The 16,334-nt window shown below is 40.4% G+C and overlaps 1 protein-coding gene across 3 annotated transcripts in view; it reads left to right on the top strand.

Moving 5' to 3' along the window:
• The window catches only part of col22a1 (collagen, type XXII, alpha 1), a 100,102-nt gene that overhangs the window by 56,327 nt on the left and 27,441 nt on the right, over positions 1-16,334 (top strand). For all 3 annotated transcript variants that reach the window (XM_034891401.1, XM_034891402.1, XM_034891403.1), the window contains 12 exons: positions 1,279-1,332; positions 5,716-5,820; positions 7,734-7,778; positions 8,551-8,628; positions 8,714-8,749; positions 8,832-8,885; positions 9,349-9,393; positions 10,940-10,975; positions 11,065-11,178; positions 11,882-11,935; positions 12,310-12,363; positions 12,479-12,532. In XM_034891401.1, coding sequence (XP_034747292.1) covers positions 1,279-1,332; positions 5,716-5,820; positions 7,734-7,778; positions 8,551-8,628; positions 8,714-8,749; positions 8,832-8,885; positions 9,349-9,393; positions 10,940-10,975; positions 11,065-11,178; positions 11,882-11,935; positions 12,310-12,363; positions 12,479-12,532 — 729 coding nt within the window. The remainder of the gene's footprint in view (positions 1-1,278; positions 1,333-5,715; positions 5,821-7,733; positions 7,779-8,550; positions 8,629-8,713; positions 8,750-8,831; positions 8,886-9,348; positions 9,394-10,939; positions 10,976-11,064; positions 11,179-11,881; positions 11,936-12,309; positions 12,364-12,478; positions 12,533-16,334) is intronic.

Raw genomic sequence — 16,334 nt, 5'->3', positions numbered from 1 at the left:
ATTAGCTTTGTAGCTACTCATTTGGCAATGGCTTGAACGTAATGGACGTTCATTAACATGAAAAAGTTCTGCACTAAAGCTTTAAAATTTAAATAACTTACCACTCTGAAACGTCTTTGTTTATGACATAACGCTTCTTTTAGCAAGCGTCATTTGGTTTCGTCATGACAAATTAGGGTTATGGTTAGGGTCACGGTTCATGTGTTCACGACAGTGCTTTGACACTCTAATTTAGAGTGTTACCACACTAGCTTGCTTTTCAGGGCCAGCATTACTTTGATTCTGACTGGTTAGTAGTCCGTACCTTGGTCCTCTCTTTGACAAAGATGGGACAGAAGTGCGATGCCTCACTCGTTAGCTAAAGCACTCCACACAGGGTGAAAAGAGTGCAGTACGACAAATGTGTAATATGTTGTTTTATGAAAACCAAACCATGTCAACCTATTGTGGTACAACCTCTAAATACAATTATGAACGTGGAAATTAGCATAAAATGAGGTCTTTAAAGCAAGCTGAAATTGAATGACATACAAAAATAACAAGCAATGTAGCATACCCTCCAAAAGATGGTCTGACGCTTTACTGATGATTTTAAGTTTATTGAGAAACCCCAAACCAACGTAAGAGCTGGTTACAAAAAGAAACAGACACAAACAATGCATTAGCTACATTATCATGTAGATTTAGAGCATTAGCTTTAGCATAGTTTAGTACAAGCTTACAAGTTTGGCATTAGCCTATTAAACAAACGGCTAGAAACAGCTACAGTTGTTCAAAACTACTTTAAACACCACCAACATATACATTTTACTTTATTGTGATAAATACTAACCTTGTGCCTCTTCGAAGGGGCGCTAAAACTTTTTATAATCAACTTTGTGCCCGTTACTCTTTCTACCTTTTCGTTACATGCAGCAGGAAGCTGTGCCAGCGGGTGATTTTCAAAATAAAGGCCCATTTTATTTAGAACAGGAAGAAGACACGAAAAGCTATAACTTCCATTAAGATAAAACATATACTGGGTTATTTACAAGCAATGTATGAAATAAATATGGACAAACCTACACAAACACTAAGGGACTAAATGGTGAGTGCATGGAACCTCACCCAGTTTATCAAAATGGAAATATTGTCTAATTGGGAGTAATAGTGGAATGTTAGTGTGTATGTAAAAGTACTTTCTGCTGGCATTTTTGTGTGACTACAGTATAAAATGTGAAAAGTAGCCAGCGATAACAAATCCCTTGAGTGAGGAACTACCGTCTGTCTGTCTTCCAGGGCATACCAGGGATCATTGGGCCTCCCGGGCCAGCTGGACAAAGAGGAGACAAGGTGAGTCACGTATTTTTAATTGCTATGTGGGTATATTTGGATGGATGTTTCTTATGAAAACATTGAGACTATGTTCAGAATGGGGTTTGACATCCAGAGGGAAAATAAGTCTGTAGAGAAGAGAGTAAGGACAGACCGATTATCAGCCCCTGGCCGAAAAGTTCAGGATGTCTTTTTTTTTTAATCAGATCATCTGTATTGGCGTATTACTGTAATTGCTTATCAGGTTCCAAAAATCGGTTATTGGTTTCATGAACCACTAATTATCGTTATCAGACTTGACAAAGCAGTATCGGTCGATCCCTAGATGAGAGAGTAACCTTATGATTGTGTCTTCCATTGTTGTTTTCAGCAGAGAAGTCTTTGAATTGATTTCAATCCTGAAGCAGCAGCAGCAGCTAGCTTCACAGTTCAGAACCTTTCTACTGCTCTCATTCTCTTTCTTTTCGATCTCTCTTTGTTTTTTTTATTTGGCTTTTTCTACACGTTACTGCAGTTACATATGCTTTGGTTCCCACCAAGCCAATACTTTTCACTCATACCGTGGTCGGCATTTATACCCAATTCCGATTGGCTGCTGATTGTCCATTAAAAAGTATTATAGAACAACTACTAGCCTAACGACTTCCGGTTCTAAATTGATGTGCTACATTAAATTATAAAGAAGAAAGTCTGAGATTACATTTACGTTGCTTCATTTTGGTTTAAAAACGAATATCTTTTGCAATGTTTCCAACATTGCAACTGCTCTGGCGTTCCAGAGCCCCTAAACAGGAGAAATTTAAAATCACGTTTGGAATCTACTGGGTTGAGTTTCAGTGTTAACGGCCGCAAACAGAGACCTAAGGCAACACAAACAATGATGACGTCACGTCTTGTTCTCTGTGACTAAACTACTAACGTTACCATGGCAACCACCAGCAACGGGCGGGAGTATACATGCTGCCTCCGGTTTACGCATGCGCTAAATATGAGGATGTGATGCGATATGCGGTTTGGGCGTGTTAGTTTAAAGCCCATGTTGCAAGTTAAACACCACTGTTGATTATTGGGTACAAAAAACACTCAAGATATGTATATCAATTTAAAAAATGTCTCCAAATAGTTTTAAAAGTTAGTTTTTGGTCATATTTGGTATTCACGGGTTTATGGAGTCAATTCAGCGATGACGTCACAGGAGGGAGTTAAGTCTCAGCCTGGCACTAGAACCACGGTGAGTGACTGGGATGAGGAAGAGGAGGAAGAGGAGGAAAGGCCAGCAGCCGAATAATTACCAACCTGACAGACGTGAGAGGGCAAATGACGAATTGTCAAGATTGTGGGGAAGTCTCCTTCATTTATCTCCGTTATTTAGCAACGCAGCAGAGCATACGATGACTTTACTTTACACTGTCAGTGAATAGCAGCGAGTGAACGTCAACGTTTTCTCTCAATCTATTGACAGGGATCATGTTGTCAGTTCAGATAAGTACTGGTACACTTATCTAGATTTAGGAATAGAAGGCATCCAGAGTGTTTTTTCTAAGTATTTACCTCTAACCTCCGGTGAAAACGTGTCGCTGTTTGGCCGGTGCTTGTGTGTGTGGCGGCGAAGCTGCGGTGGAGAGAGGGTGCTGTAGGCGAGTGAGCCTCCGCTCCGGGAAGCTCGCCCCGCAATCCGTTTGTGACATTACAGACCGGATCATGCCCCCAACCAGCACGCACCAGTATTGTAATTGTTTATATTAATTTTACCATTCCTTTTAGACTGAGTCATATGAAAGGCTCCTTATCCCTAAACAAGAAGTTCACTGCAGACAGACAGGCTGTAAATATGTCTTATGACAGTATCAAGACATCATTATGGGCCATTATAGCCATTCCCCTTGATGTCATACAATCTAAAGAACACAGAATAAGATATGGTGATACCTCATATAGCAGTGTTACAAACGACACAAACACCAATCCACTACTATTACCACTGCTACAGTAGTAGGCTAATAGTACTGAGCATTTGAGCAACTCTATGACAATATAGCTTTACTCCAGATGTGAGTTGAAGAGTTGCAATTATATTATTAGGACGTTGATTAATAGGAAAGACATGTATTTTCAGAAAACATTAAAGTTTGGTTAAACAACAATGAACAGAGTGAAATTTAACATATGCTCTTTTTATTTGAGAAAAAAAGCGCATCACTTTAAAATAAATCCATATCGAAGTTTTTAAGGAAGGAGCAGGTTCGAGCAAAAACAATATCTTACGAATTACGATTAGCTGAGAACTCCATAAAACATTTTCACAGTATATTCAACTGTACACGTATTTACACCGTTGCATCCTTCAAAAGTTTTTTTTAAAGCTTGTCCGTTGTCTGTGAGGTTGAAACATCAACACCAGTCCAGGCTTTGGATGAATCACGAAGCTCAGACTCTTAAACTGAGAATCTGAACTTTATTCCCCCCGGTCTGCAGACTGCTCGCCGCAGATGGAGCTCGGCTTCCACACCGACTCGTGGTAAGACGCGTCCCTCCAGGCCGCGCACACTCGGGCTACTCATTATTTAACCTAGCGTCATGAAAAGAAACGATATGCGTGTGTCCATTTCAAACACCAATGAAGGTTGATTGTGGCGACAACGCCGTCGTGGTTAGCTTACCGAAACTCTACTGCCGAAGTTGCTGGCTAGCTACGCAACGTTAGCTATATCCGCTAGCATCCGTGCAGGCTAACTACTGCCAGTTAGCTTTGTGTGTAACGTAACAAACACCCATCCATCTCGTAGGAGCGATGCTTACTGTTCCATTCAATACAATTATGGTACAAAAGGTGCACTAATGCCACATATGTTGACAACATGGACGCATATATAGGCAACACCAGAGGCAGTCGTAATATTTACCTAGCAGGCTAGGCTAACGCTCGCTAACGTCCGGCGCCGTAGCGTTAGCTAGCTATAAACGTGTGAAAAGCCGAACAATATTCCCGTCTAAGCTGTGTTTCTCTTTCACATTTGTGAGTTCTTGGTTACGTCCGTCTTTAAAAAATCTGCCTGCCTAACAACACGGTCAAATTGTACCCACCTTCCTACCTAGCTAGCTAGCTATATCGGTATGCTAGCTATAGCTATCTATCTCTCTCTCTCTAAATATATCAATACTGTCTTTCTGTCTATATGTCTAGCTATTTATATAGGCTATCTATGTATATGTATGTACTATCTATAATCTGTTGCTGAACACTCTTTCTTACACTGTTGTCTTCTATCTCTCGTAACTCTCAATGGGCTCTCTAAGCTGGCTGGCCTATCGTCTCCCTTCCGTGACGTCATGCAATGCATTGTGGGAGAAAAGCAAACCACTGTAAAATATGACCTACTTTTTCGTGTTATTTTATGTTTTGTGATAGTTTTTAATATCATATACAGTGGATAACAGTTTAAATGTTTATTACCAACAATCAATAAGTGCAAATTCGTTGGAAAATTAAACTTGCAACATGGGCTTTAAACAGAGATTAGTTCTTCTACTGGAGCTAAAATACTCCAACGTTTAACCACGCCCACATTGAGGTCTGCGGGCCTGCAGTCAGGGGCTTCTCCAGTCAGGGGCTTCTCAAATACTTTATATCAAACACACTGAGTGTAGTCCTTTAGTGCCTCGTCGTCTAAACACCACAGGATGGCGCCAACACACAAGCTGTCCCTCTGAATTTACTCTGTTTCACAGCGACCATCTCTCATCCCGTTGGCTGGTCAACTCCTTCAGGCTGCGGCTGAGAGTAACGTTACACAGAGTGGATCACTTGTTTGTGAAAATATTGACATGGCTGGATAGCTAGCTTGTCTTGTTGTTAACCTTACAGTCAATCTTACTTGTAGCACTTTGAGATTTGTTTAAGGGTAAAGTGCATTAGAAATAAAATGTATTATTGTTATTTATTATTATTAAGTTATTTTTTTACTGCTTTAGTAGTGTTGACTTTGAATCTTGCTAGCAAAGCGTTAGCTTTGGAGCTTTAGATTTTAAGGTCTGTCCTATTTACTGGAGCAGTGAACGTTTACAGTGCATAAGAACATAAGATCCCTTATGGGATGAAAATGATTGGTCCAGGTATTACAGGTATTAGTCAAACCCTTAGGTGTATTCTGTGAAACAGAGTTGATGTCAAAAAACTTTTGATTTTGACCAAGTGACCATGTTATTAGTGATTAATGCCCTTGGAGGTGTCCATAATCAGGTAATTAATAGACTTCGGCTGATCTTTCTGGCTTCCCCTTCGCCCATTAAGCCTTAAAATGGACACCCTGTTGGGCATTAACCCTTTCGTACCAAAGTTAGGGCGAATACAGTCTGACAGTTCATTGTGAAGTTCTTTCTTTATTGTAACATTTGTTTTAGGGTGAACAAGGTAAACCAGGACAAGCAGGTCCTTCAGGCCCACCCGGAGATCCCGGGTTGACTGGACCCCCTGGACCACCAGGAAAGGGCAAAGACGGGCAAAATGTAAGACACTCTATATATACTGTATATACACGGCCCACACAAAAGGAACTTCTGTTTTTTTGTTACATTAATAACAATTTGCCTTGTGATGTTTTTTATTCACTGCTACCATTAGCCTATATTTAAAGGATAGGTTCACTTTTTTTAAGACCTAAATACAATGTAAATATATAGATTAAAAATTCAGTTACCATTCATCTGTTCCCTTTTATTTTCCTTTAAATAGCTTTAAAGGTCCAGTGTGTAACATGTTTAGTTGTTCATTATCAAAATCGGTGTTGCACGTTCACAATCCTGTCCTTTTTCATTAATATTCACCACCACCATCAATTCCAAGTATTCCTATTAATTACTAATTGATTGATCGAGAAAATAATCTACAATGAAAATAGCCGCTAGTTGCAGCCCTAGTCCCAGGAAAAAGAAAAAAATTGAATTAGGGCTGCACGATGTAAGGACAATATGTGATAACGTTGAATATTGCAATAACAATACCGCTTGCGATAAATTAACTGATAGATATTGTGTATTGTGTAAGTGTACTCAGTTCTGCATTACTTTGTTTTTATTTTGAGGGGATATGGTTGAAAAACACATTGCTTGTTGAATTTAAAACAAAAGAAATGAAATAATTTCCAACATTCCGAATTGAACATTGAATTGAAAATAACAGGCACCACTAAAAAAAGAATGACAGTTACATATAAACGTGCAAAAAAAAAGGTCTTACGTATTCTTGGCGATGTGTTTATTGTGCCAGTTTTGCGATGATGTTAAAAAATATATACATACAGTGTGTATGTATCAAGTGGAGCCCTTACATTGTTGAGTTTCATCAGTTGATTTTCAGCAGTCACAAAAGCCTCATTAGCGCGTCTTTATTCCACATGGGTTCTGCTTGTAAACGTCTCCCTGCTGCCTGTGTAATACATGTTGAGCCACAGCACAATACGAGGTGGGCTCTATGGGAGGAAAAGGAGCCTGAGTAGGCACATTTTTTTGCCCTGTAGCTCAACATGTTTCTTCATCATTTTTCCCCCCAAGACATGTGGCTGTGCTGCTGACGAGGCAGGAGCAAACAGGGGGAACATTTTAAAGACGTATCGCATTAAAGCAACACCACACATTAGGCTCACAGCTCGCTCGCTTTCTTTTTATTTTTTTTATTTTTTTACAGTTGCCAGGTTTTACAGCTGCCCTGAGGCCTCGCTTCAGTTCATAAAGAACAGCAAAGTGTCTGTCCTTTCCCCGAAAAATGCTTGTCCAAGCAGCTATTACGGCTGATAATTACGTTTCTAGCGGCGGCGCCCTATCGTGGCCGGCGTAGTAGTAATGACGGAAGCAAAGTTGGAATCTGAGGAGCAGTTAACCATAGTCCTCAGAAATCCACCAGAGTTTAGAACGCCGAGCCAAGAGAGAAAGGTGATGGACATCGGACCGAAAAAAGGGACATCACTTGGAATTTTTGGCGGGACCTGAACAATCTCGTGAATGAAATGTCGTCGAATTCATGTGTAAGAATATAGGATTAGGGTGGTGGATGGGTCAAACAACACAGGACACTCACTTGGGTTGAACCCAAACCATCTGCCTAAACGTAACCAAACTGGGACCGTGGCAAGGTTTTTGACTTTACGAATGTCACGTTTACCGTACCTTGCATAACCGGAAGGAAAGGAACGTCTGATTTAAACCCAAACCACGATCATTTTCTAAACTGAACTAAACTCTACTAAACGAAACTAAACGTAAGTGGTTTTGACCTACCCATGACCAAACTGCGACTAATTTCCAACGTTAAAGTGACGACTTGTTGCTTACACACTCTCATCTCTGAATGATGAATTCAAAAAAGCTTTATTTAACTGTTTCAGTGACAAGCATTTTGAATGATGTGTTTTGTGACATTACAGGGGGAGACCGGACCACAGGGGATTCAAGGTCCCCCGGGGCCAAAGGTAATGTTGTTTTAGAAGTTTGTGTGTGTGTGTGTGCATGCGCGCGCATGTGTAAGTGTGTGTGTAGGTTGCCTGAGGTGTTTTTTTTATCATGCACAGGTGTTCTTTTGTTGATGTGAAAAACTTCTTTTTTTTTCTGCCACGGATGAGAAAAACAATTCACTTTTGGTTGAAAGCAGCAAAAGCAATCTCTATGTCCAGAGCAGTGTGACCACGGCTCTGAGGGTGAGGGTCTCTTTGCTGTTAAGAGCTGGATGTCGGGTGGGGGGGGGGGGGCACTGACTGGGAGAGGCCGGACATTTGGAGCGTTTGCTGGATTCATGGTGTTAAATGGCTCACCCTCGAGTACCAAAATGTCAGCTGCAGATTGTAAATCATTTTTTTCACCACCCCAGGTTGAAAACAAGGTGCTTTTTCTGGGATCAGCAGGCGCCGATATATGTCCGTGCCGAGCAACACACTTAACATAACACAACGACTGAACTGACATTATCTCAGGATGGTGATGTCAACACTACAAACTATTTTGTTCTTACCAAGATAAAAAAAAAAACGTAGATTCAGATGTATTAGATAATTTATCTTATTTTAAGTGTAAACTTTACACAATAATCTTAAATCAAGCCAGTTTGTCAAGTGAAATTATCTTGCTGCATGGACAGATGATTTAATTTGTTTTGAGTACCTTTTCCCTCAGATTTAGTGTTACTATCTTGTTTTTAGACACCCCTTTTTTTCCAGTGAACTTAGTTTTTTAGTTTTTTTTCCCCAGGGCCAACCGGGGTCCCGAGGTGAACCGGGGTTACCGGGGGACAGGGGTTCTGCAGGAGAAGGCAAAGTGGGACAACAGGTACGTGCATCCATACCAATGTCAACCAGTGGGACATTATCTTACTCAAATTTATTTACACTTACATTTGGAAATGTTTTTTTAGGGGCCTCCGGGAAATAATGGCTTACCCGGACCGCCGGTAAATATTTTCTAAAGATTCATATTGAATATTTTTATGTCTATAAAAGGTGTTCCCTGATATCTGTTTATCTGGGTTCCAGGGCTTAAGGGGTCTGCCGGGAGTTGCCGGTCCTCAGGGCCCAGCAGGACATAATGTGAGTCCAAAAAATGAATTAATAAATGGATAAACAATTGAATGTTGAATGTGAAAAAAAAGTTGTTCGGCCCGGGGGCAAGTGTCTTTTTTTCTGACAAGGGCCCGCCTGGGGCCAGTCACAGGCTCATTGCAATAATAATGTAAAGCACAATAGTTTCAGTAATAACATAATCAAGAACAAATTTGCAAAATTAAGAATTTTAAAAACCTATTAGACTATATTCTATAGAGCCCTACATTAAGTCAGTGCTAAAAGCTAAATGGATATTTGAACATTTAAACGAGTCTATGTTTCCAATGCAAGTTGTTATTTTTACATACAGTTGAAATTAACAGTTTTATCTTTTTCCGTTTGCATTTATTGTTACAATTACTTAATGTATTTGTTCTAGAACACTTGGGTGTCCATAATCTACAATTTACAGGCAATGTCCTTTTTCTGGCCTTTGTACCAAATGCAGGGTTTACCAGGCAGGCCGGGAGAAAAGGGATCACCAGGAGAGCCGGTAAGTAACCAAACTGGAGGGAAGTAACCAGTATTTTCTGAGGTACTGGTTGTACCTCCAGTAAGTTGTAACTACTAGCCTACAATTCCCTTTACATTCAATACGTCCTCTGAATAGTGTATGAAAGAATGAAATATCACGTTAGTTTATAGTATGTTAAGGATTCAATTAGATATTGTGTCTGTAGTGGTTTCAAAATGTATGGAATTTTACAATCCATGAATGTTTCAAGGCCATTTTCTCTAAATACATGTTTTTTCTCATACTCCGAGCCAGAAAGCTCCATTTCAGTAGAAATCATTCTCATAGACCACAATTTCTACTTTAATTCCTATCTATGTTCTGAAGGTTTTAACAGAGGGGTTTATCATTTAAAGTCTAACACTAGATGCCTCTGGCGGTCGTCCGGCATTCATAGAACTGTAGACACAATGGTCGTTTACGATTTGTACATTTTAATCCCAACAACATGGCAAAAATGGAATTTACAGGGCTGTTGAGTTGACAGTATTTTCCGAGACATGGAGTGATATGGCTTTATCCAATGTTCAGATATCTGCTCTGCCAATAAGGTCATATTTAATAAGAAAATGCCTCATTTTCATATTTCAGTATACAATTTCAGAAAACTTGCCATACTTAAAAACAATTATCCTAATGTAAGCAAATCAATTGGTGAAGTGTCATGGTGATACCTATCGATTAGATATGTGACCCTATTCACCTGCAGGGTGTTGTCTTAAATACAACATACGTAATACTGTACATTACTCTTTTTGGTCCAAAGTATGTGGACACATGCCTGTCTGATGGATAGTTCTACTTAAAGGTCCCATGACATGGTGCTCTTTGGATGCTTTTAGATAGGCCCATATATGTTGTTTTTTTAATTATTATTAATTTTTAAGTACTATGTCAAATAAAGTGTTTTATTCTAAACAATAACAAGTGGTTAAAGTGCTAAAGAAGTGAGAAGCTTTGGCTGGTCCAGGAGAGGTTTGGGCTAGTCCAGGAGAGGCTTGGGCTAGTCCAGAACAGGCTTTGGCTGGTCCAGAAAAGGCTTTGGCTGGTTCAGAAGAGGCTTTGGCTGATCCAGGAGAGGCTTTGGCTAGTCCAGAACAGGCTTTGGCTTTTCCGGAAGAGACTGGTTTAGAAGAGGCTTTGGCTAGTCCAGAAGATGAGGTTTTAGCTGATCCAGAGGGAGGGAGAAAACTTTTGGCTAGTCCAGGGGAAGCTTTTCCCGGTCCAGAGTAGGTTGATGAAGGTCTTGCTGGTCCAGAGGATGAGGATTAGGGTCTGGCTGGTCCAGACTGGCTGGTTTCTTCTGTTCAGTCTCTTTCTTTTTCTGCAGATGTTTTTGATATGTGTGATGCGATGACAGGCAAGACCACCTCAATGGCGGGTCTAATGTCATTGTAAATGTAAATGTGCTGTATTTATATAGCGCTTTTCTAGTCTACTCAAAGCGCTTTTACATCATACAGGTTTACCGTACAAGGTGCCACCTACTCATCAGATAATTTTGTTCCCTTCGTTACTCTCTCAGGGGAAGGCGGCAGACCTCTCCGACCTAAATCTGAAGGTAAGATAGTCTTTAACCAGGAAAAAAGACTTTATGTTTGCATCCTGAGAGGGATCACTTCATCACAAACATGTCTCTCTCTTTTGTAGGACGTTTGCTCGGACTGCCCTGCAGGGCCAGCTGGACCGCCCGGTCTCCCAGGAGTCCCAGGGGACAAAGGACACCAAGGACCTCCGGGGAAAAACGGTCAAGATGGTTACCAAGTAGGACACAGTCAATAACATTTAACCATAACCTCACAAGTCTGGGACTGCATATGGTGGAATGTAACTTAGTGCATTTACTCCAGTACTGTACTTAAGGGCAAATTTGGGGCACTTGTACTTGGGTCTTGTCTTTTTGTGCCACTTTCTACTTCTACTCCACTACATTTGAGAGGGAAATATTGTACTTTTTACTCCGTTATATTCATCTTACAAATTAAGATTGTTCTATACAAAACACATGCAGTTAATAAAATACAATGTTTTATAATAAATTAAACTACCAAATAATATAACGGCCTACAAGCCCAGCTGAAATGATTTAAACACACTACTGTTTCTAAAATGAGAGGATTTTTATGAATTGACTACTTTTACTTTTAAAGTACATTTCTCTGATGATGATGTAATTTTTTACTTAAGTGTCATTTTTAATTCATGACTTTTACTTGTAACAGAACATTTTTTACAGTGTGATATTAGTACTTTTACCTAAGTAAAGAATCTGAATGCTTCTTCCACCGCTGGTGACAGCTCATTTCTAAAGAAGAATTATAAAGTGCGGTCCTAGCTGAATGTTTGTGGTCATCGGTCACAGTCGACATGACGGATGCAGAGGCCCTGTCTGCCCCATTAGCTGGGCCTCCTCTGAGGGGCCCCAGGGGCCCGGACAGAGCCTGATGCTCAGCTGTTGTCATTACAGGGCCCGCCAGGAGCAGCCGGAGCTCAAGGGCCCCCTGGAGCCGACGGCGGAAAGGCAAGTATTGCACACTACAGGGCCAACCGCTAATTAGCTTGTATTTTAACCTCACACGGTTAAGGTAATACACTGTTAGGAAAGTACATAGAAATATGGGCTTATATACTGTGTGCATATGGAAATAAGGAATCAGAAATAATTACTTTTCTTTAATGATTTTTCACTGGTGTTTTTCTGTATTTTAATTTTTTTGTATTAACAGAAATGTTGGTAAACTTAACGAAAAAAGGTATAATGGTGTCATTCTGCCAGGACATTATCCATAGTTTTTTTCTTACAGTGTAGGGTGAAAACAAAATCAAGGAAAAAGACAAAGGAATCAGATGGATGCTTTCCTCTTTTTTTTATAATGTCTGACACTTTCACCACAGGGTATTAAAGGGGATCGAGGACCAGCTGGAGGCCCTGGAGAGAAAGGAGACAAGGTATATTTGTTATTTGTGACTCCCGTGCTTATCTGTCGCTTCCCTTTCCCTCTGTACCTTCATTACAATAGTGTCTATTATGAATCATTTTAAGTGTTTGCTTCTGCATTACCAGGGTCACCCGGGACCTCCTGGTCATCCAGGTACCCCTGGCTTAATGGGTACACCTGTAAGTTATTTATTTAATCAGCATGTTTTAATGAACCATTCATACATGTAGCTATAAAATGGCAAGCACGTCAATTTGTATGTATTTAATGTGTTTATTGCTGTATGAACCACATTGACTGCTGCTGTGTAAGAATGCTGGGGACCGCGTAAAAAGGAGGTCAGGGTGGATGGGTGGGTCATAAAACACAGCACTTTCAAACCAGGGAGCGGCGTTCATTTCCTGGGGAAAACAAAAGACTTTTAGCCGGGAAACGGCTGTGTTTGTTCCCTGGGAATGTTTTAACCCAAGCCACAATTTGTTTCTAATCTTAACTAGTCATTTTGTTGTTGCCGCATGACGCTCACTTTCTGTCTGCTAAACTTAACTAGCAACGGCCCCTTAAAGGACCGTTATCTTGCGGGGCTATGTAGCCGGCTCACAGTAACCTTCTGTCAGCTAAGCTCAACTAGCAATGGCCCCTGAAAGGATTGTCCCCTTGTGGTGCACTGTAGCACGCTCCAAGAAACCTTTTTTTCCGGCTAAACTACCAACTACCACTGAAAGAACTGTCATCTTGCAGTGCTCTGGAGCCGGCTCAGAGTAACCTTTTTGTTGGCGAAACTCAACTGGCAATGGCCTCTGAAAGCACCATTATCTCACAGCGTTCTGTAGCCGGCTCACAGTAACCTTTTTGTTGGGTAAACACAACTACCAACAGTTGCTAAAAGAACCGTGACCTCAGGGTGCTCTGTTGCCAGCTCGCAGTAACCTTCTGTCAGCTAAACTCAATTGGCAATGGCCCCTGAAAGGACCGTCACCTCGGGGTACACTTTAGCACTCTTCATTTTTTCAGCTAAACTCAACTACCAACTGCCCCTGAAAGGACCGTTATGACGCTGTGCTCTGTACCTGGCTCACAGTAACCTTTTTTTACCAGCAGCCGCTGAAAGAACCATGCCGTCAAGGTGCACTGTAGTTGGCTCACAGTAAACTCTTGTCAGTTAAACTCAACTACCAACTGCAACTGAAAGGATTATTATCTTGCAGTAATCTGTAGCCGGCTCACAGTAACCTTTTGCCAGCTAAAGCCGCGCTGATACGAGCCACAGCTCCCAGCAGTCTGTAGCAGGCATCCAGTGACCAGCCGGCAATTGACTAATTTCAAAGCATATAATACGAAACGGTGTGTAAACACTTTTTTACATTATCTACCCAATCCACTCAAGACAATGCGTTGTTCTTTTTCACTATATGGACCTGAAATGTTCCAAATACTTACCCCTTTTCTAAACGTTGCTCATTTGTTGGGATTTTGTCTCACACTCTGCGCTTTTCTTTTATGTTTTTAACTGAAACCTGGTTGGACCATAATAACAGTGCTGCTGTTCTCATCGATTCAGCTCCCCCTAACTTCAGTTTTATGAGTGAGAATAGAGTGAATAAGAAAGGAGGTGGAGTTGCCATTTTGTTTAATGACTGATTCCAGTGTACGCAAATATGTTATGGAAATTTTGTTTCTTTTGAATATGTGGCTTTTCAGCTAAAGTCTTCCCCTCATGCAATCTTTCTAAATATCTACAGGCCACCTACATATTGTACAACCTTCATTGATGACTTCACTGAACTGCTGTCTATAATCTGTATTAACTTTGATTGTGTAATCATTGCGGGTGATTTTAACATTCTTGTTGACAACCCCCCGGACAGGGGACCAAAGAACTGTGTTGTGTTTTTGAGAAATATGGACTGACTCAGCATGTGACAGAGCCCGCTCACAATAAGGGGCACACTCTGGACTTGATTGTCTCCAAGGGTCTGAACATTTCCATGGTTGTGGTGACTGACGTTGCTCTCTCTGATCATTCCTTTGTTTTTTTCAGCGGCACTATCTCTGTGCCCAAAAGTGTCCAAACAAAGATAATCAGAAAACGGTATATCACTGAAAACACCAGTGACACATTTATACAGCTTTTCTCCTCCACACCAGCCCTCTCTGGGCTATCATTCACTGAGCTTGTAGATAATTTCAACTGTAATATTACAAATGTTATTGATGCCATTGCTCCCACTAAGGTCAAAGTTGTCCCTGGTAAGATAAGATCTCCATGGAGAAATGTCCTATTGGTGAGAACAGAAAAAAGAGAGTGTAGGAAAGCTGAACGAAAGTGTCGAAAAACAAATCTCCTGGTCCATTATAACACCTATAAAGAGAGACTTCACATTTATAATTTGGAACTGAGGAATGCATTCTTCTCTGATATTATCTCTAGAAACAATAATAATTCACATGCTTTGTTTGCTACTGTCGATAGAATAACAAACCCTCCAGTACCAGTAGCATCTGAACTTTTATCTACCAAGGCCTGCAATGACTTTGCATCCTTCTTCAAAGACAAAATTCAGAAGATTAGACAAACAGTCAGTGCCTCCATATCAAGTTCAGGATACGTGTTGTCACAGTTTTCAAGCAAAACTAGTTCCAATATGACAAAATTTCATATAATCAACCATGAAAACCTGGAGGACATTATACAACATCTGAAAATCTCCTCCTGTTGCCTTGATATTCTACCAACGGGTGTTTTCAAAAATGTTTCGACTTGTTTGGCTTCTGATCTCCTACAGATTGTGAACTTGTCTCTTCTTTCAGGTATCTTTCCACAGGCCCTCGATACTGCATTAATCAAGCCACTCTTAAAAAAGAACAATCTAGACACATCACTAATGAGCAACTATAGGCCGATATCAAACCTTCCGTTTTTAAGTAAAATCATTGAAAAAGGTTTTTCTACAACTCAGCCATTTTCTGTCACTAAACAACAGTTTTGGTACCTTTCAGTCGGGTTTCCAACCACACCACAACACTGAGACGGCTCTCGTCAAAGTTTGTAATGACATTAACCTTAACAGAGATAGTGGCAAAATTTCAATCTTAGCATTACTTGATCTCAGTGCTGCATTTGACAAGGTCGACCATGACATATTACTAGACCGATTGGAAAACTAGGTAGGACTTTCTGGCTCAGTACTAAACTGGTTTGAGTCCTACTTATAGAATAGGGATTACTTTGTGTCAATAGGTAATTATACATCTGAGCATACAAATATGACGTGCGGAGTTCCCCAAGGTTCTATTCTGGGGCCTCTTCTGTTTAACATCTACATGCTCCCACTGGCCAAGATTATGGAGAACAACAAAAAATAAGTTACCATAGTTATGCGGACGACACACAAATTTACATAACCTTATTGCCATGGCATTTGTATTGGCATTGCCATGCCAATACAAAAACTGACTAAGTGCATCGAACAAATTAACGGCTGGATGTGCCAGAACTTTCTGAAATTAAATGAAGGAAAAACTGAGGTGGTTGTTTTTGGAGCAAAAGAGGAACGATTAAAAGTCTGCGCTCAGCTTCAAACAACAATGTTAAAAACAACAGACAAAGTAAAAAATCTTGGTGTAGTCATGGACTCCGACCTGAATTTTAACAGCCACATTAAGACAATTACAAAGTCAGCCTACTATCACATAAAGAATGTATCAAGGGTTAAAGGACTTATGTATCAACAAGACTTGGAAAAACTGGTCCATGCTTTCATCTTCAGTAGACTTGACTACTGTAACGGTGTCTTTACAGGTCTCCCTAAAAAATCAATCAGACAGCTACAGCTGATTCAGAACGCTGCTGCTCTATTCCTCACTAAGACCAAGAGACTGGATCACATCACTCCAGTTCTAAAGTCTTTACACTGGCTTCCTGTGTCTCAAAGAATTGATTTCAAAGTACTTTTGCTAGTTTATAAATCCCTTAACGGT

Source organism: Etheostoma cragini, chromosome 14 (genome assembly GCF_013103735.1).
Source record: "Etheostoma cragini isolate CJK2018 chromosome 14, CSU_Ecrag_1.0, whole genome shotgun sequence".
Taxonomy (NCBI): domain Eukaryota; kingdom Metazoa; phylum Chordata; class Actinopteri; order Perciformes; family Percidae; genus Etheostoma; species Etheostoma cragini.
The sequence above is the reverse complement of the archived record's forward strand: the minus strand, read 5'-3'. Positions and strand labels throughout refer to the sequence as shown.